Below are 21,154 nucleotides of genomic sequence, written 5' to 3'. Positions count from 1 at the left end.
CTTGCAAGCAAACCTAAAGTAATTTTCCATTTATTAATCTGGCAGTAAAAGGCCACAAGTTAACTAGGAGTGTGGTGAGGATGCAAATACACTTGATACTTACTGTTTAGCTAGTTCCATGGATATTTGCTCTAAAGAGCATCCCTTTGTCTCTGGTATAAACACAATGATGAAAGCCAGTGATGCTAGACTCATTATTGAGTAAATGAAACACACCCATGGCAGACCAATTAGGTCTATAAAAGAAAAAAAATATGTTTTGTTAGTATTACAAGAGGGTTTTTTTTGGCAATCCCACTGAACTCAGGGTTGACAGCACTGAGCCCTCGTATCTGTAAGTAACTGTTATGCCACAAGGAAAACTTACATTTTTAATTGGTGCCTGGTGCAGGGGTGCTGGAACAATGTGTATAGAGGGGGTCCTGAGAGCCATTGAACCAAACTATAAACCCTATAATGGAAGGAAACCAATTCAAGCCAGGGGATACGGCAGCACCCGTAGTTCCAGCCTTGTGCAAGCAAACTAGGAAACCACAAAGAGAATTCAGCCATGTTCTACTGGCTTGACTTTTAACTGCTATCCCCCAATAGCAGGTCTGGTAACCACTGGTGCAGGTCAGAAAGGTCAGAGGCTCTGAAATGTATTTTTGATGCCAACATTTTGATGCAAAAATAACATATTTCACATAGTTGTAGTTGCCAGCTCTAACTAATCCTTTCATGCTGGCAGTTTCCAGTACTTCCATTGCTGATAGTCCACTCTGTGCCAGTAATGGATCAAGAAGTTAACTACTGTTGGTTCCAGTGAATAACCAGTTTTTGAAAATACATTTGGAACAATGGAGAATACAAGAGATTAGAATCACAATCTCCTAGCATCTGTCAATTTGTGTCATGAGCTGAAAGTTAAGGCTGACACTCTGGGCTCTATTGTACGCTCAGATATGCAAGTACAACTCCTGCTTGCTTCAATGGAACCTGAATGCACCTTCAGTCTTTTGACTGAAGACTAACAGCCAAATTTGCTTGCCTGTGTAAATCCAGACTAACTCCACTTTTGCTAGACGAATTTTTGTGGATTTACAGTCATTTAACTGAACAGAATTTGGCCTGAAATTTCTCTTGCATTTTAACCAGGGAAAAGCAGTCTATTTTTCCTTACCCTGTTTTAAGTCTGGATCCTACCTCTTTTTGATAATCTAATCTCAGCACTCTATCTAACATCACTGACCTGCAGTGAGTTCCAAGATAACCAGCTGAGGGCTTACTCTGCTTCTGCTGAACTCTAGCTGGTTGAAACTCTGTTCTACAGGAAATTCTGACATTTGGAAACTTGTTTTTGTTTGAAATGGTCTAAAACCAAAACATTTCTAAACTTCTGGTGAAATAAAGTTCTGGAAATAAACTGTTTGAGGTTGATCAAATCATTTTAGTTATTTCTTCTTCTTATTTTGTGATATTATAATTTATAAACAGTCTTTTTTTTTTTTTCAAAACAAAAAATCATAACATTTCATTCTGATACGGTTGAAACAATGTTTTCAGCCTTATCAAAACACTTTTTTCCAGTTTTTTCCTAAACAGAACTTCATCAGAATTGAAACTTGGCAGGAACGTGTCAGTTTTGATTAAATGGAAAAACATTTGACTGGAAAATTTTCAACCAGCACAGGTCTAGAGTAAAACTTCCATTACTTCAGGGGAAGCAGGATTGAGTCCTAACTATTATTTGTATAGCTTATTAGTGAAGAGATCTTTGATAGCCAGAGTAAGAGACCTGTGGCCAGATTCAGAGGTAATAGAAGTTAGTCCCGTACTCTGATTCCATTACGTTTCCTCAGGCATATTTACCCCCTACTTACGGGTGCGTGAGTGGAAGGCAGTGAGGGCTTCAGTTGAAGTCTAAATTGATCTAGTGTATTCTTTGTGGGGTCTGGAACACTCACCAGCAAATCACCTCTGAATTTGTCCCTTGCATTTTATTTCTAACATTTCAGTGACTGTTATGTTGTCCATACGGGAAAGGTTCATTGTGCCTGTGATGCACAGGCACATTGGTAGTTCACTACTGCATCAGCAACTCTTGTCAGGCCTGAAAAACTCACACCTCACACATTGCTGTCACAGTGTTTATCTGTAAAGAATGTTGTGTGAGATGTCAAATGAAATCCGGTGATGCCCTGGTCATTAGTATCATTGTGAAATGTATGTATTAACACTATAGGAGGAATTATGGATACTTACTGATATTAAGCTCTAAAATCTGTAACCAAAGGGAGAAACAGGTTTTCTTCCAGACAAGAGGGAGAACAGTTATCTCCCTCTTTCTGATGTAAAGTGAGCATGGTGATGCCAGAAACATTGGGCAGTTCATTTTGAGTTGGAGGTAAACAGGAGGAGCAAATTAATATGAGGATGAGAAATCAGCATAGGAAGACACTGGAGTCTGATCCCCAGGGGTTCATCCTGACTAGTGAAAAGGACCAACTTTGGGGAATATAAGGAGAAGCAAAAAGACGCGTTGGTTATCCATCACTGAGGGGACAGAGAGGTCAGTACTCTTTGTAATCATGAACCACCGATGCATGAATGGTGGGTTGGTGACACTAAGAAGTGGCTGTAGTTGAGAAGATTGCCTTAGACAAGGATTGTAGTCCATTAAGTTTGTCACTAGAAAGTGTGATAATACTTTTGTTTTATTTGTAACCATTTTCTGTGTATTATCTCTGCTTAGTATCACATAACTTTCTGTTCTTGGTTAATAAACTTCTTTGTTTCATTGTAAGTACATCTCAGTGCTGTTGTGTTAAGTAGAGTGTGAATTCCTGGTTAAATCAAGCAAGCAGGTGTGTCTCTTTAGAGCCAGCACACTTCGTAATTTCTGTGAGGGTCCAGTGACCGGCTAGATGCTGCAGGGAGATGCTTCTGGTTCAGGAACTGAAGTGCACCAAGGGTTAACTTGCAAGGCAAAGTTAGGACTGGCAGAGTCCTGAGGGATCTGTGGGGCTGGCTAACCAACAGGAGTGGCAGGGAGTCATCACTCAGTTTGACATCAACAGTTCCCTTTTATGCTGAGGCACAGGGCTAACACGGTGACATACAATTCTAGACACCCTGAGAAAGCATCACAATGCCCAGTAATGGGCATATACACTCAAGAAGAAACAAAGAATTCTTACCAGTTACAGTCAAAAATGTCAAGGAGATGAGGAGATTTATACCCCAGTTCATGCTAGAGGTTAAAGCCATGGCCCGTCCTCTGATCCCACCAGGGAAAATTTCACTCAGCACTAGCCAGGTCACTGAAAGGAAGGGAAAAAAAGACATTATTCTTGAAAGGAAGCCTGGGTGACTAAAATTAGGGACATAAATCCACAATTAGGCACTTGAATGAGTGACCTGATTTTGTTTTGTGGTGCTGAATACCAGCAGCTCCCACTGGACCAAGGCCCGAACTCCAAGCTGTGTGTGGTACCTTAGTCATGTGACTCACATTCAGTCAATAAAATGCCTGTCAACTGCTGTACTATAGGGTTTTCAGGGGCAACCCAACACTAGAACAATTTTTTCCTGTTTCAAGCGTATGCATAACACTACATGCCTGAAAAGCGTGAGGCTAGGTTTGAGAGTGCAATCCCTGCACAGCTGAATGTGAAAGAGGGAACTGACTAAACCTCTCTCTCAGAATACATGTTAATGTATGTGGAAGCAGTGAAACAGAGTACCCACTGGTTTGTGAGCAGCACTGCATGTTATGTTGAATTATGAATACCTGCCAAAAATACAGCAAGTTTGCTATTCCAGCCATATGCTATATATATAAGCTTTCTTTCCTCTTGAGGTAAAGGTAGATATGATTAATATATTTCTATTCTTGTTTCATGAGTCTCTTGCCTTTGTCTTATATAAAATATTGTATCACTCTAATATCCATATACACATAAAGCCAAATTCTGACTTCACTTACACACAGTGATTTTAATTGGATTGCACAGGTGGAACTGATGACAGAGGCCCTGATCTATGGCTGTGCTGTGGCTGCTTTATGTTTCATACCACCAGTGCAAAATGATCCAAAAACTGGGTTATCCAGATACAAGAGGAGAACCCTAGTATAGGGGGATCTTCCTGTGGTGGAGAGTTGGTTTAGTAGCTCCTAAGCCCACCTGTCCCAAGGAAGAATACTAGGCCTTTCTTGTGCCCTGACAATCTGTTGTTGTCATAACAGATCCTTTAGGTCATTGGCAGCAGAGCATTACTTAGATCAGCCGGAGGATAGTGATAGCTTATGCAGGAGGCGTGGACAACATCAGGAGAGCACACAGGTGGGGCACAGGCATCTTCAGGTCTTTGGTCACAGCCATGATTCTGGACCAGAACTGGGCCCTTAATGATTTTCTTTCTTTAGATCACTAATTGCTTGTTTCCTGTACACTTACACTAAAATCTCTGAAAATTACAATTTTAAAATAGAACATTTGCCAGTGCTTCCCGTTAGGCCATGTGCCACACCAAGTATGATGAAAGGATTCCTGTTTGGCAGGGGCAGAACTCATTGCTCCACGGCAGTGACAAATGTGGGTAAAAGAGAGATATTTCTGGGAAGAAAATGTGGATAACCTGTACTTTGCTGGCTCTGAGTGGTTGGATTTAGTATCCAGGAGAAGTAGAGAAATATAAGCCACTCCTCTTGTCTTTGTAGTTTAAGGAATAACTCCACTGCCACTTGTGATGTGTTGGTCAGACTGAGCAGCATACTGGTCAACAGTTCGAGATCCATTCCTGCAGCCTGAAGAGGCAGGGGGCACAATACACAAACCCTTGAAAGATGGTGCCAAATGTGGACGGAGGCACAGGGATTGCTGGGATGTGAAGCAGTGCATCGCGAGGCATTGGGACAGGACCCAGGATGCCCCGCGACCCCTTCCACCTTCCCACAAGTCTTAGCGGCTGAAGAGGAAAAGATGCTCTGTGGAATAGCTGCCCAGAGTGCACTGCTCAGAATACCGCTGCAAGTGCCGAAAGTGTGAACACGCTATTGCGCAGGCAACTGTCAGTGTGAACACAACAGCGGTTTCCCTTCAGCGCTCGCTGAGCGGCGCTGTAACTGCCGGCGGTGTAACTTTGCCAGTGTAGACATACCCTAATACACCTCTACCTCAATATAATGCTGTCCTCGGGAGCCAAAAAATCTTACCACGTTATAGGTGAACCCACGTTATATTGACTTGCTTTGATCCACCGGTGTGCGCAGCCCCATCCCCCCGGAGCGCTGCTTTACCGCGTTATATCTGAATTCGTGTTATATCGGGTCGCATTATATCGAGGTAGTGGTGTATGTTCTGTCCATCTTTTCCCCTAACCTGAATAGTAAATAATGAATGATTCTTGGCTTTTGACCCCTCTCTGGAATTACTATCACTGTTTGTCTTTTTGCCAAGAAACAGCCGCTGCAACAGGCACAAAGGGGCTGTGTTTTCCTCTTGGGATACCAGTAACTAGGTGTCAGCTTCTGTTTGTCATCATAATCAATACCGAGAGCTGTGAATCTAGTCCTCATGCAAAGCTTGGAAAATCTAACCTGCCTATCTCTAAAGCCACTTCTGCAGAGTAACTGACTGCTCCACCTGCCCTCGCTTCAGCAGATATGTTCGGCACTATAGCAATAAGCCCAAAACTCAACTCCGGGTCAGAAAATAATGCCCTTCCCGGACATGTATAGCATTCCAGCATTGCTTCAAGTGTGCATTATAGTAATAATCACACAGCATACGTCTGGACAGTCCTTGTGTGGTGTGCATGCTGCAGAGAGCACAAAGCTGTGGTTTTTCAACTTGAGTGTGAGCCAAGGAATGCCAGGGCGGAGTGAGGTTAAGAATAGGGGGTGCATTGACACTGAAGGTGTAATTTCCAGCTAGGGGAGCAGAGCCATGCTAGCTTTGATTGAGCTAACATGCTAACAATAGCAGCGTATTAATGGTGGTGCAGGTGAGGAGAGGGGCTAGCTGCCCTGAGTACAATCCCAGCCAGGATCCTAGGCACTTCCTTGGGTGGCTAGTCCATCCCATCACCTGTGCTGTCATGGCTCTGCTGCTATTTTTTGTGCACTAGTGCGATCAAAGGTAGCACATGTACGTTTACCTATGGTGGGAATTGTGCCTTCAGCTTGAGTGTTGATGCAGTCTAAGCGTGAGCCTCTGTGCTGAGGGCTAAGCCCTGTGCCTACTGAAGTCAAAGGGAAAGTCTCTCATTGATTTCAATGGGCTTTAGATGAGGCTTAAGTGAAAGTATGCCTCAGCCCCTGTGTGTTCTCTCACTTACACTCAAGCATGGAGTGCAAAAAAACCAAACAAAACCACACACCAGGGGCAGGGTGTGCTAAAAATGAGCATATCTGAAGAATTACATGGCTTTAAGTGTGATCCTCAATATGCAAATGAGGCACTTGACTAAGAAGTCCCCTCTCTGATCTCACTCCTTCTAGTAAGCAAAGTAGCTGCACAGCAGTGCTTTCAATGAGAAATTGGGCTTGTGCATTCAGTTCCCTGCTCGTGTTTTCCTTTCCTGCACCTGTGTTGTGCAGCATCAAGCCCTTGATGGACAGATTTAAAAAGCAGAGTACTTGAAAGAATTCAGGCTTTTAGCAGCATAAATTGTGAGACGAGATTAGGAGGATTTACAGTTTAGAAATGAAAGAGGTAGAGGTATGCAAGACTGAAAGGAATGGAATGGTCTATTAGCAACAAGAAGTCCAAACTGAAGATAAGAAGGGGATTATCTCATAAGCAATGTCAGCAGAATATCTGTAGGCAAAGGGTTCTTAGAATATGTAACAAACTTTCAAAGTCAAGGAGAGAAATAAGTGAGCAAATAAAAAACCAGGCACGACACTGAAACTGCGCAGAGAAGCAATGAATCAGCGGGTGCAGCTAATGAGTAAAGTTTGCTCTGAGGACAGACTCTCCTTAGGTCTTTCTCCAGCGGGACTCCTGGCTCTAAGTATTTCCAAAGAGTTAGATGATGAAGTACTTTGAGTGAAGGACATCTCCACATTTTGCTAAACTACCTGGGGCCAGATGCTCTGCTTACTCTTCAAAAATAGTATGCTATTCCACAGGTATTTCCACTGATTTCAATGGGACTTCTTGCAGAGTAAGATACATGTAACAGGGTCTAGATTGAACATGTAGCTTTGTGGCTCTGAGGGCCTGTCTACATGAGGAGATATACTGATATTATACCTTTACAGTTATGCTACTTTAACTCCCCGTGTGGACACTCTTATTCTGGAATAAGAGACTTTTCTGGTTTAGTTTATGCTGCTTTCAAAGCGTGAGTGACAATTTTTTCCCTGGTCTGCCTTTATTTCCCCCTTGGAACAAATCAGCTACTGCCCCATACTAGCAGCACTTTACTTCTACCCATTCTCTCTCCTTCTCCAGTTGTTTCTCCACCATCTAAATGGATGTTGGGAGTGGGGTGGGTGGGAAGAAGAAGCAGCTGCCCATGGAGCCTGCTCTCTCCCCACTTCTACAGACCAGTGGTGCTGGTAGCCCAAGCAGAGAAACAAGGTGGAACATTTCCCCCCTTATTCTCTTGCATGGATGGGAAACGTGACAATCTTGCCATAATTGATTATTTTTTCTGTAACCTTTTTCTTCTGAGGCAGATAAAGCATACTGTGGAAAATCACACTTGTAAATTGTGTGGTGAGCTTAGAGCCATGTGACCCTCATTAACATCACCCGGTATGGTGTTTTAACACTGACCCCGGTGAATTTGATCATTTGCAAATACTTTAGCAGCAACTCCAGAGAAGGACAACAAAGATTGCTAGAAGTATGCGGAGGCTTACAAACAAACAAGTGCAAAAGCTAGGAATGTTTAAACTTGAAAAAAGGCAGAGTTAGAGGCAGTTTGTTTTATTCCAAACCAGGTAAGATAGTTAAGATGCGTTAATAATGGCCTGTCTTGTTCAGGAGGTCAGACTAGATCAGTGGTTCTCAAACTTTTGAGTTGGTGACCCCTTTCAAATAGCAAGCCTCTGAGTGTGACCCCCCTTATAAATTAAAAACACTTTTTAATATGTTTAACACTGTTATAAATGCTGGATGCAAAGTGGGGTTTGGGGTGGAGGCTGATAGCTTGCGACCCCCTCCCCCATGTAATAACCTTGTGATCCCCTGGGGGGTCCCGACCCCCAATTTGAGAACCCCTGGACTAGATGATCATTACAGTCCCTCCTGGCCTTAAAATGTGTGTAAATGAACACAATCCTCCTTTTTGGCTCTATCCCATAATATTACAAGAGTGGTCACTCAAGATTAATAGTCAGTAAATATGGAACAAGTGAAAGGATATATTACTTTGCCTATAGTCAAAAACTGTATCTAGATTTGAAAAAGGACTGCATTTAATTACCATTGGTAAAACTAGCAAGTTAAGACAAGGGTAATCAAATGTCATGCCTCAGTGTGTATCCCAGCTCCTTGGGAGATCAGGAAATAAACATTTTCCCATGTACCTCATTCTACAGTTTTCTAGGTACATTGATGTTTTAGGTATCTTATTTCTACTTTCCTCACATGAACTGGGCATTAGCTATTGCTGGAAGCAGGATACCAGAATTGATAGACCAATGATCTGGACTGGTGAGGCAAATTTTAAATTCACTTTTTTTTTTCTTCTGCTGTGATAAATTCTTTGGGCCAAATCCCTGAAGTCCATATGGATGACAATCAGGACTGTGGAAAACAGTGTTCAAGTCCTTACAAATAATTAGTCTGTGTCCAAACCATAAGCATCAATGATGTGGAGATAAGCTGAGCAATAATATAAGCACCCTTTGAGGAGCCCTTTTCTGAACCATAAAATATGTACTTCTTCCTCATTCCTCCTTCTGTCTGCTCCTCCAATTCATGTTAGAACAGAGTAGTTAAACATCCCTATTAGAACCCAGGGCCTCTTTTCTGTGTGCTCGATACTTGACAAGAATTGTAGCAATTCTAGTGTCTTTGGGAAGCAATACAATATTTTTCTTTGAATATATTCAATTATATGTAGAAGAAAAAGAATATTCATGAATGTGGATTGCTTCCCTGTAAAAGGTGATTACTGTTGTGTAAAAGCTGAGCTGTTCTACAAGAACATAAAAATTGCCATCCTGCATCAGGACTCAGGTTCACCTAGACCAGGGGTGGTCAAGCTTTTTGGCCTGAGGGCCACATCTGGGTGGGCCATGAATGCTCATGATATTGGGGTTGGGGTGCGGGCTCCGGGGTGGGGCCAGAAATGAAGAGTTCAGGATGCAGGATGGGGCTCTGGGCTGGGGCAGGGAGGGAGGGGGTGAGGGCTTCAGCTGGGGGTGTGGGCTCTGGGGTGGGACTGGAGATGAGGGGTTTGGAGTGTAGGAGGGTGCTCTGGGCTGAGATTGAGGGGTTTGGAGGGCGGGAGGGGGATCAGGGCTGGGGAAGGGGGTTGGAGTGCGGGGGGAAAGGGGGTGGCTCAGGGGTGCAGGCTCCGGGTGATGCTTACCTCAAGCGACTCCTGGAAGCAGCGGCATGTCCCCCCTCCAGCTCCTACGCGGAGGTGCGGCCAGGCAGCTCTGCTGCGCGCTGCCCTGTCCGCAGACACTGCTCCTGCAGCTCCTATTGGCTGCAGTTCCTGGCCAATGGGAGCTACGCTTGGGGCAAGGGCGGCATGTGGAGCGGAGCTCCTGGCTGCCCCATGAATAGGAGCTGGAGGGGGGACATGCCACTGCTTCTGGGAGCCACTTGGCGCGACCCCCAATCCTGCTTCCCAGCTGGAGCGCCGGAGCAGGGCAAACCCCAGACTCCGCTCCCCAGTGGAGCTCAAGGGACGGATTAAAATGGCTGGTGGGCCGGATGTGGCCCGCACTCCGTAGTTTGTCCACCCCGACCTAGACCAATATCCTGTCTCTGAACATGGCCAATACCAGATGCTTCAAAGGAAAGTGTAAGAACCCCCACAGTAGACAGATATGGAGCAATTTGCTTCCCACATCAGGTTTCATCCTAATCTCTAACAGAGATTGGTTTAAACCCTGAAGTATGAGGTAAAGGTTCTCTCTGTAACCTTACTGCACAATCTGATTCCTTTTTGTTCTTGCCCATGTCGGCATTTATGCTGCCCCATCAACAAACAGCCCACTTGGCAGGCAAGCACACAAGAATGAAAAAATAAGCTTCAATGGAAAATGTGATTGCTTATAGTAAGTCACGTACTGTAGCTTAAGAAATGCCTTTCTTATTAAAACAGGGAATATGTATTCCTACTTGTGGGTGTTTGTTCAGAATATTGAATCTAGGATAATCCTGGGAGGCATTCGCACAGGAATGGCCATAGAAGCCAGAGGCTCTAATTCATAAACAAGTTATGCACAAACTACTCAGGATTATTGCATATTTCACTCCAGAAAAGTATGGAGAGAAAAAAATACACAACTTGGGTGGGTGAATGTACCTGCTTTTCTAGTACGGAAGAGGGGGTACAATCTACTCCCGAGGGGACCACAGAATAGAAATGACCGCTGACTGAGACCCAGGAACAGGGGCAATACTAGTCTTTATGCTTTCAAACAGAAAGTGTATTCTTTTAACAGGAAAAAATATGAATGTTTTTGATGTTTCCGTCCTATGAAGTGAGGTTGTTCAGGGCATATCTGTTCTTGATTGTCTTCTGAGCATCTCCCTTTGAAGTTTGATCCTACAAGTCCCATTGAAGGCAAAGTTCTGTGCATGGAAAGTTTGTAGAGTTGGGCCTGATACAGGCAATACTGCACATGCTTTTTTATTTCTTTAAAAAAGCTGCATATATTCCCCCTAGCAAACAATCAGATCAAATGAATTAGATCTTTCTCACAGGTGCACTGCTGTAAATCCAGACCAACCTTATGAAGCAGTTACTTTGGAGCCTAAAGCCCCAATCCTGCAGACAACTCTGTGTGCTGGCTTCATGCTTTAAATTTAAGCCCACCCATGTTTGCAGGATCGAGGCCTCATACAGCAAAATGCAGCAGCAGGCTTGATCTACCTTCATATGTCATGTATCTTTGGGAAGCAATCTTGAAAAACATGCCCCCTTGAACTTTCTACTTTGGATAAGCTATAAACTTGTGACTTTAAAAAATATATTTTTTTTTGGCATCACGCACCTTGTCACCTTACAATACTAGATATGATGTGTTTATCTTTGCAGGTGAAATCAAGTAGTGTGTTTGTACTTAGGGTCCTATTGAATAAAAATTGCTCTGGGCTTTTGTACTAAGCCTTCTCAAGATCAAAGAAGTTCTGAAAATATCATCTTCCCAAGTGTGGAAACTGGACTGTGTTGAATTTGACACACTTTTAAAAAACTTTTTCACAGAATTACCACATACAGACCACATACAGACTTGCTCCAGTGAATGTCAAGTGAAATTAATGTAAAACCTTTACTATGATAATCAAAGGCCACTATTTACTGCATATTTGAATGTAACATTTGACCTACACTACATGAAGGGCAAATGTTAAATTCAAACATTCAGTAATTAATAGTGGCCTTTTGATAGCAGATAAAAGGTTCTATATTTTTATTTGTGTGCTGCCTTGCAGAAGAAAATTTCACTGTCACATAAAAATAAAATGTTAGACTGTACTGTTATTACACTAATATATATATATGAATGAGATGGTCTGCATGCATTTGTAAAATTCATTCGACGTGAGTTTGGGTCAGTGGCATTACTATTGCTACTACTAAATAACATTCAGCATAAATGTAATGCTTTGTCTCTTCAAAACACTTTACCCATGTTAGCTAACCAGGTCCTATCCCTCTCAGCCCCTGTGTGCATCTCCTGCACAGCTCCCTTACATGCAACCTCCCACTTTGCACAGTGGAACTACACCAGTTCTGCTTCTAAGTAGTGTTCTATGGCATAGCAATATGGAACTGGATTTGCACCTACCAGAGGCCCTGCTTATGCAAGGTACTTAAGCACATGCCTAACTTTAAGAACACGTAGTTCCATTGAAGTCAGTGGGATTACACAAAGCTTAAACACATGCTTACATACCGTGCTGAACTGGGGTCAGAACACCTAACATTATAGCATCAAGTTTTAATCCATTGTACTGAAGGTCTTTTATAGAAATAGGCAGCTAGCCTTACTCCTTGTCAATTCTCTTCTCACAAAGCCAAATTCTGCCCTTTGTTACACGTGTGCAATCCATTGACTTCAGTGGGGTTACAGGGATATATTACTGAGAGCAGAATTGGGTTTATGCTCTCAACATGCAACTCATTTGTTTGGAGGTAGCTAAGGGCTTAATCCTTCAGGGTGTTGAGCACTTCAACCTGATCTACCAAAGCACTTCATCACAGGTTAAAGTTTAAGGACTTGAGTGGGCCCTTTGAAGTCACTGGGAGGGACTCCTCCTGCGCTAAAAGCTTGACAACTGCTTAAGTGATTTGCTGAATTGGGCCAAACTACTCAGCACCTTGCAGAGTTGAATCCTAATTGAACTAAGGGAAAACTCTGGAATCTCAGCATTTTTTAAAAAATGATTTCTATGCAGGACCGGCTCTGGCTTTCTGGCCGCCCCAAGCAAAAAACAAAAAACAAAAAACCTGCGGCGGCCAGAACAGCAAAGCAAAAAAAAAAAACCTGCGGCGCGGCCGGAGCCAGGGTGCAGGGGGACTCCCTGCCTTGCAGATGTGCCCCAGCTAGCGGGGGGAGGGAGAGGGAGCGGGGGGAGAGAGAGAAGGGGGGCAGCCAGGGCTTCAGCTGGCGCTGCCACGCAGCCCCTCCCACCATGCCCCCTGCCGGGAGGGCTCCACACTGCTCCGGTCGGCTGGGAGGGAAGGACATGGGCTGCCCTGCCGGGCTTGCTGCAGGGTGCTCCCGTCCTCCACGCCGCTGCCCCCTACAGGGTGGCCGGATCGGCGAACCAACCAATCAAAAAAAAAAAAAAAGCAGCCGTGCCGCCCTAGGATTGGGCGGAATGCCGCCTCCTACAAGCTGCCGCCCCAAGCACCAGCTTGCTCGCCTGGTGCCTGGAGCCGGCCCTGTTTCTATGAAATTTGTCAGTGCTCATGCATAGATTAAGTAAATCCCTTTCTTGCTATAAAATGAACAATATTTAGTTATTCCACCACCTTGGCTCAGATTAATCTATTTTAGGAGTAGTTTAGAAAACTCACACTGCTCTCTGATGTTTATAATTCAGCTTCAGACTACCTAAGGATAATTCAAACTAGCTGGCCCTTTACTTGCATCAAGTATTCTATGAAAAGTCAAACTGAATGCTGGCAGATGGATGGTGTTCAATCCACAGCAAGTGTTTTCTCTTGTGTTTTGGCATGTGCTCTCACTACACAGCAGCATATCAGCCTGTGGACATAATATGAAATGAAGACTACATATGGTGTTATTTGACTAGCACATGAACAATGAATTGGATAAGTTCTATCTACATCAAATCCAAAATAACATCAGTGTAGTAGAGCAGAGCAAACTCTCAAATGACTCTGCTGTACATGCTGGCTATGCTATGAACCTCAAAATAAAAAGATGAATCAGTTGTTTTCTAGGAAAAATAACCCTAAAATATGCCACTTTTTTATTTCGTTTGAGCATGGGGGTTTCTATACTGTAAACCAGTGGTTCTCAAATAGAGTGACCAGACAGCAAATGTGAAAAATCAGGACAGGGGGTGGGGGGTAATAGGAGCCTATATAAGAAAAAGGCCCAAAAATTGGGACTGTCCCTATAAAATCGGGATATCTGGTCAACCTATTCTCAAACTTGGGTCAGGACACCAAAGTGGGTCACGACCCCATTTTAATGGGGTCGCCATGGCTGGCTTAGACTTGCTGGGGTCTGGGGCCAAAGCCCAAGTCCCATTACCCAGGGCTGAAGCTGAAGCCCAAGGGTTACAGGCCCCCTGCATGGGGCTGAAGCCCTGGGGCTTTGCCCCGCCCTCAGGGCAGGGGGGCTTGAGTGGGCTCAGGCTTCAGTCCCCTCTCCTGGGGTCGTGTAGTAATTTTTGTTGTCAGAAAGGGGTCGCAGTGCAATGAAGTTTGAGAACCCCTGCTGTAAACTGATTAAACACACATTTTCCAGGTTTGAGCATTCTGGCTCCAGTCCAGCAGAGCACTTAAGCACATGATTAACTTTAAGCACCTTGCTTTTTTTAAGTCATGTAAACGCTGGACATTTTATTTGTGTGAACTGTAAGGCAAGATCATGAAGAGTTTGTAAAACTTATGAACTCATAAATACAATGCTTCAAACAAATGTACAAGGGAACACTGTAGCACGAATGATTAACATTAAATTTCTGTGCACTATAAACAAATATAGTAAATTGATGTCTTATAAAAGCTTGAAATGTTACTTTGCCTAGTGTCAGAGATATTGATGAGAGCTGTAGAACACTCAGCTTCTACCAGTGTCTTCCAATCTATTGTAAGGCAATGTGGCTTACACTATTTTGTAGCTGAATAATGTCCAACTAAAACAACTGCTGAGAGTAATGGGTTATGTTTAGAGATGGGCAAAATTTTAAGGCTGAAACCTTTTTCACTGAAAAATGCAAATTTGGGTTGTCTGAAACGTTTTGTAAATTAATGTCAAATGTGCAGAATTGTTTCAGTCAGGGAAAAAACCCTGAAAAAATCAAAACATTTCATTTTGACATTTTTGAAAAATGTTTAAATATTTTTATTCAAAATGACTTGTTTTGAATTTAACTTGTTTTCTTTTTAAAAGCATTCACCCCTTGCAAAAACGAAATGGAACATTTCATTTGATCCAAACAAACATTTTTCAACTTTGCACAGCTCTAATGATGTGCAAGTAACACTGCATCCTCACTCACTTATTTTCTTTACCAGATTTTCCAATGTCTTGAAGGAGACGCAATGTCCCCATTTAAAATTTGGTCAAAGTTGGGTTCTGCAGCAATATGTTGGGGGTGGAGGGAAATAGTGGCTTGATCATAAATATAAGCATGGCGGATTACCCTTGTCATCACATCAGTGGGTTGATCAAAGCCAGAAGTGAAGCTGGCTATTTTGTTCTGTTTTAAATTTGCACCAAGTGTTTGAAGGGAATATGCCAAAGAAATGTACAAAACAAGACACTTAGCATCTTCAAACCATGTAACAAGTCAAACTAATGATTACAGATGTGCAAAATGCAGTGGGCCAATATCATCCCTGATTTAACTCCAATGACTTCAGTGGAATTACTGCAAGGATGATGGTTTTGGTTTGCAAGGGCATGTCAGTATAGGCAGATACTTGGGATTTTTGGAAGTTAATTATTCTAAACTACATGAAAACACATGAGATCTGCGTCCCCACTGAAGAGGACTACTCCAAAATAGTAAAAAGCTGGATGGGGATTTGTCCCTTTCATTTCCTCCAGTGGTTAATATTTCACTGCTTTGACTAGATTTCCACATACACACACACTGCCTCCTGCGTCTTGCCTTAAGTCTTTGGATTTACATAAGCTCAGAAACTCCCAGCAAAACTCATCCAAAACCGAAGTTTCTAGATTAGGCATAAATGATCTCGGTTTCACTCAGAATTTGGCTTCCATCTCATCTGAATTTCAACCCATTCTCGGTGAGTTTGGCAAAACTGGCCCAAATTTGGGTTTGCAGCAAAACCTGAAGCTAGCCATGTTTCATCCTGCTTTAGTTAGATTTCATTATTAGAAATTTCACAGGCCTCTAGTAAAGATTGGTCCTACATAGAGTATGTCTTCATTGGAGAGTTAACTTAGGCTCTCACTGGGTTGCCCCTAATGTGGCTCCATCCACGCATAAACCCTCTCATCAGAGCTTAGTGGTACTTTACACTTAGGCTACTGGCCTCTCCTGAGATATAGGCTAAAACCCAAGTGGTTCTTACACTCAAACTAGTAACCCTCCTCCCCTTTGTGCCATGGATGTGGGCTAAATCACTGGAGTGCTGTTAATCCTTCAGTGCTTTTCCACGGTTCCCTGTCTGCCCAGAAGGACAGACACATTGTCCTACAATTCACTGGGATAGAAACAGAGAGTGGCTCAGCTTACTGCGGAATAAAGGACCATGAGATATGCCCCCAGAAGTCCTAGCAACACACACAGGTGACTGCAGCACCAGTGTGAGAAGACGGGGTATGTCCACATTGCAGCTGGAAGCTGTATTTTCCAGTTTGAGGAGACATATCACACTAGCTCTGATCGAGAGAGCACACTAACAATATAAGTGTAGCTGCGGCTGCGGGAGGGGATAGCCACCCCCAGTATACACACATCCAAAATGCTAAGTAGATACTTGGCTAGCAGCAAAGGAAGGGGAGAGCTACCCAAGTATGTAGCTAGCATCTAGGACAGGTATGGAGCTGTGAGACCCTCTCATCCCTTTTGTTGGTCTGACTGTGCTTCTAATTTTAGCATGCTAGCTCATGAGAGCTAGCTCAGGCATGTCTCCTCAAGCTGCAAATTACGTCCCAGCTCGAAGTGTAGATGAACCCTCAGTAACTCAGGTATGGCTTTGCAGTATGGCTGCTCAGTCCCGAGCGAAAGTAACCCTGGCGCTGACCACACAGTTAGCTCTGCAGTGACGACATTAGTGAGAAAAAATCTTCTGTTCAATGCAAATTAATTCAAAAGGGCACCTAATGGAGTCCAAATAGAATCATTTTTTATCTTACTGGGCCCATTGCCAAGCCATAGTAGCTAGGTTGGGTGCTCGGAAGATGGGTGGGAGTGAGTATAGGAATCCTCTCTCCCTACAGAGCAGCTGCGGTGTTGCTCCATGACAGCTACTGCAACACTGAGGCTGCACTGGACCTCTACATACTTCTTCCATGACGGGGTGGGGACAGAAATGGGGAGGGTCCAAGTAACTGCCTAGGCCCTCCCCGTCCCCTTATACCACACTCACAAACACTTTCTGCATAGTGGGATGCAAAGGCCAAGAAATTGAACTCAACACTGCCCTTCCCCCTCGTGCAGTGATTGCATTGCCATGACCACTCCACAGACACAGAGGCATGATTAGGTCCCATTTGCTTAGCTACACAACATATTCTGACTCTAGAAGTTAAGGGGGAAAAGTGATTAACTGAATAATCGATATGTAATTCTGTTCTATTCTCCCAGTGCTGAATAACGAATGGCTGAGGTTAACAGAATGTCCATTTATTTCTTGGTGAAAATGTCAACTTGTGAATTTTTTTAAAAAAACCCACCCCTGAGAACAAAAACTTAAAGTTGGCTTTGCCTTTGCAATTTTATAAAGCTGCTTACTGGGAAATAAATTTTCCTCTGAAGCCCTGTAAAGGACATTCAATTCCACTCTTAGGATAAGACTCCCAGATATTAAATCCCACTATTTAACTAATGATAACAAATACAAATATAGGGCCTGATCCTGCAAATGCCTACTTTGTAATAGATCTTCAATAGGAATAATCAAGGTAGTCAGCAGTACTCATCATAGTCAGTGTGTGCAAGATCAGACCTCCGTAGTGTGTGAAGGGACAGAGCCAGAGGTGAGATTTTATTGAGGATGATATTTGGGAACAAAGGACCAAGTTCTCAGCTGGTGTAAATTACTGCATCTCCACTGTAGTCAAGGAAGCTGCACTAATTTATACCAGCAGAGGATTAGGCCTCAAGTGTATTGTTCAACTGCCTAAAAGCCTCTACAACTGCAAAGCAAACAGATTAAGATTTTACATTAGAAAGAGGAGTCACTTTGTGAAAGTATTTAGAAGTATTTAGAGAACATGCTGGGGGGCGGGGTTTACATACATACACACACACACACACACACATATATATATATAACCAAAATGCAGAAAATTATTCATGCTCCCCTTCAATAAAAGCATTCCTCACCATAGAATAAGTGCCAAATGATGTTCCTAAACAGCAGAAAAAGTCCCTCCACCTTTTGGGAGAAGTGATCTGCATCTGGTGTTTCTATAACAGAAGTCAGTGTTGGCAGTTTCACAGCTTTACAAGCTCTGGGAAATGTGTAGACCTCATCTGGACAATTACTTTTCCCCGCAATTTCAGAATCGCATGCAGAATTCCCCTTATCTGTGTTAGTTTTGCCATTGCCCCAAACTCAGCTCTGTTCAAACTGTGAATTGCTCCTGTGTCCATGAGTTTAATTTCACTTGTTGGAATAAATTCAGACCTTGCCATACATTTCTGTGCTTTGTCCATCTTAGCGAGAGGCCATCAGGAACTGGTTATGGCTACCTAATAATCTGCCCTGGCCTTGGCCCTGCTGCAGGTTTGAGCTGCCTGAACGCTGCTCTAACTTATGCCAGTTAGGTACGGGCCTCTACAGATCACACACCAGTTGGCTATAACTGCACTTCATATGGCTATTCTCTCACTCTCCTCAACCATGAGACAACCCCTGGGCCAGAGGATGTCTGGTGGAACACATAGAAGCTGGTTCTGCCATCACTTTTGTTTGTTTCTTTGTGAATTCCAGATGCTGGGAATATCCCCAGCAGGGGATTTACTGGAGTTTTCCATTCTCTTTGCACAGCGTGAGCTTCAGTCCTATGTGGCACAAAGGGAGCAGACTGGGACAAAGAATCTGATCCTTTGTAAACGGGTGTCATTCCATTACTGTTAGTGTGGAACTGTACACACTTATATCAGATCTGAAAGTAGCCTTGTTGTTTGCAGGGAAGAAACAAAAACAAAAAACAAAGCCCTGGCTGGGATGATTTAGTTGGGGTTGGTCCTGCTTTGAGCAGGTGGTTGGACTAGATGACCTCCTGAGGTCTCTTCCAACCCTAATCTTCTATGATTCTATGATTCTAACAGGATTATCACACTCAAATTCACAGGTCTCACTTAGGAAAATAGTTTCATCATCAGGAATTTCCATTGCCTCGGTCTTACAACTTAATGGTGACCAATGGAGTTTACTTTTATTTACAACAAAGAACTTTTTATTTCTGTCCCCAAATGGTTATCACATCATAGATATGACTTGCTTTTCTATTATTCCAATTAATTTTCTTTCCTTCAGAATGTGATCATGAGCAGATACCCTCTGTAGAAGACGTTTGTTTCCTAGTCTCTATTAAATACATTTTTACTATTGCATCCAGCTTTCAATGTAGGCAACTTATCTGTGATCCATGTACGTACAGCATTAAACTCAGCATCCTACTTCTGTTTTGTGTTCTGTTTTAGGCATAGTGTCATCTGTAGGCTCTAATTTTTCATGTCCTATGTGTATGGCAAGTTCTTATGCCTGAACATAGGTCCTGAGGGCCCATATCTCTTTGTAAACACTCACTGAAATCAAACAAGTTTCCACCTCACTCACTTTGCCTTTGCAGCTTCATTTTCACTATGGATTGATAATTATCTGCTGTGCACGTATTTTTGTTTCCTGATTAATGGGGCTCCTCCCCATTTGACCTTTTTGAAATGCCAGATGTTGATGACAGAAGATAAAAAAACCAAAGGTGTGTCAAGTATGTCTAACATCTGCACCTTAGTTAATAGGCGCTCATGGTGCTTATGTGAGTATTGTCAGTGAGACAATGTGTGCTGTCCTGCAGTGTGGTGCAACACTGATTTATTGCGCTTGTAATGTACCCTAATAATTGTCTGAAACCGAGTGTAAGCGAGAAGCTGGATCGCACTTCATCAAACTTAATGCAAAACAGACAAATAAAGCTGCCCCTCTTATCTTGCATAAGGGCTTGTTTATATAAATATAAAGTATATTGGAATTAAAATTGGACTAGACAGCTGCTCTCTTGTCTACAACTCTTTTATAATGCAAAAAGGCTTTAATCTATCTGTTTTCATAATGGTTGTGTCTGAGTGCTTTCATAAACAGTAATAGACAGTGATATTTAATGAATCAGTTCATAAGAAAATCTAATTGCTTCTGGTAATTTGGTAAAAAGAAGAAACCACTGAGGTACAAAATATAAAACAAAAAATGGCTATTGAGAAAGCTTAAGCAATAACTGGACTCACATTAGAGCCAAAATTCCTTGCACAGTAGGAAAAAAGGAAGATTAAAGAGCTGGATTGGAATAATATGTCCGATGTATGTATTGCCATGTTCCAGATGGATTCATATGTACTCTCCATAAGAATTTGAACTACACATACTCTAAATATCATATATTTTCTAAATAGAAGGCTATTGTGGCCAGCTTTGTCCCACTGGATGAGGTGGTGGAAACCTTCTGCCCCTTTCAAGGCTAGGCACAATCCCATCTGCCTGGGGGTGCTAATTACTCAAGAGAGAATACAGATGCCAAGTGAGGTCATCCCCAGCTCCCCTCCTTCATATCAACCAACGGAGCAAGCCAGACATGGAAGGGAAGTTGCATGCTGCACTCACTGAAAAGGTAGTGAAACCTCCACTACTGTCTGCACCATCTGGGGGCCCCATGGAGATTGTCTGGCTTTGTCAGTCAGAATGTTCTGGAACTTATACTGTGGCATGGCCCCTCCCTTTCCCACATGGATTGTGGTTTAAAAGTAACAATTTGGCAGCCAGTGTAACAGGTTGAGGGAATGAGTAATCCAAACATTTTAAATGGGCCAATTTTTATAATTGAGGGATTGTTTTCTTTAAAAAGCTAACACTAAGAAAACTGAATTTAACAGATGAAATCTAAACATTTGAAATATCTTTAAAGGGTTTGAGCTGCAAGCAGAAAAGCCAGGAGTTACATATGAAACTCAATCCTTATCCTGCCTTTCAGCCACGGCACATATAATTACAATATATAAAACCTTCTATTATTTACAGACTCCAGCAATTCCTTGATTCAGTTAATCTGAACTTTCTGTATTTAATCAGTTTTAACTGAGCCTTGGACACTGACTTACTACACCGTATAGATACACCGGCACATTTATTTCATAGCCAGTGTACATTGCAAACGTGCCCTTGTTCAAACCTATCTATTTTAAAGTCCCTAGAACTCAAGTGTCTGTGGAAAGCACACTCAATTGCATCCCCGATGCTAGAATAAGTTGCCCCTTCCAATAAAATAGACGTCCACATTTTGTTTCATTTGAAGAACCTTTTAATTCCTTGTTTTAAGAAAACTTGTTAATGGAATAGGAATTGAAATTGTGAT

The 21,154-nt window shown here is 42.7% G+C and overlaps 1 protein-coding gene across 2 annotated transcripts in view; it reads right to left on the bottom strand.

The window, feature by feature from the left end:
• SLC2A12 (solute carrier family 2 member 12) overlaps positions 1-21,154 on the bottom strand; it is a 36,636-nt gene that overhangs the window by 5,655 nt on the left and 9,827 nt on the right. The window contains exons 3-4 of one of the 2 annotated variants that reach the window (XM_034765613.1): positions 3,180-3,302; positions 104-236 (exon numbers count right to left, since the gene is read on the bottom strand). In XM_034765613.1, the coding sequence (XP_034621504.1) occupies positions 104-236; positions 3,180-3,302 (256 nt within the window). The remainder of the gene's footprint in view (positions 1-103; positions 237-3,179; positions 3,303-21,154) is intronic. The other variant, XM_034765614.1, reaches the window with a different exon arrangement.

The sequence above is a fragment of the Trachemys scripta genome, chromosome 3 (genome assembly GCF_013100865.1).
Source record: "Trachemys scripta elegans isolate TJP31775 chromosome 3, CAS_Tse_1.0, whole genome shotgun sequence".
Taxonomy (NCBI): Eukaryota; Metazoa; Chordata; order Testudines; family Emydidae; genus Trachemys; species Trachemys scripta.
This window is presented reverse-complemented; position numbering and strand designations above follow the sequence as displayed.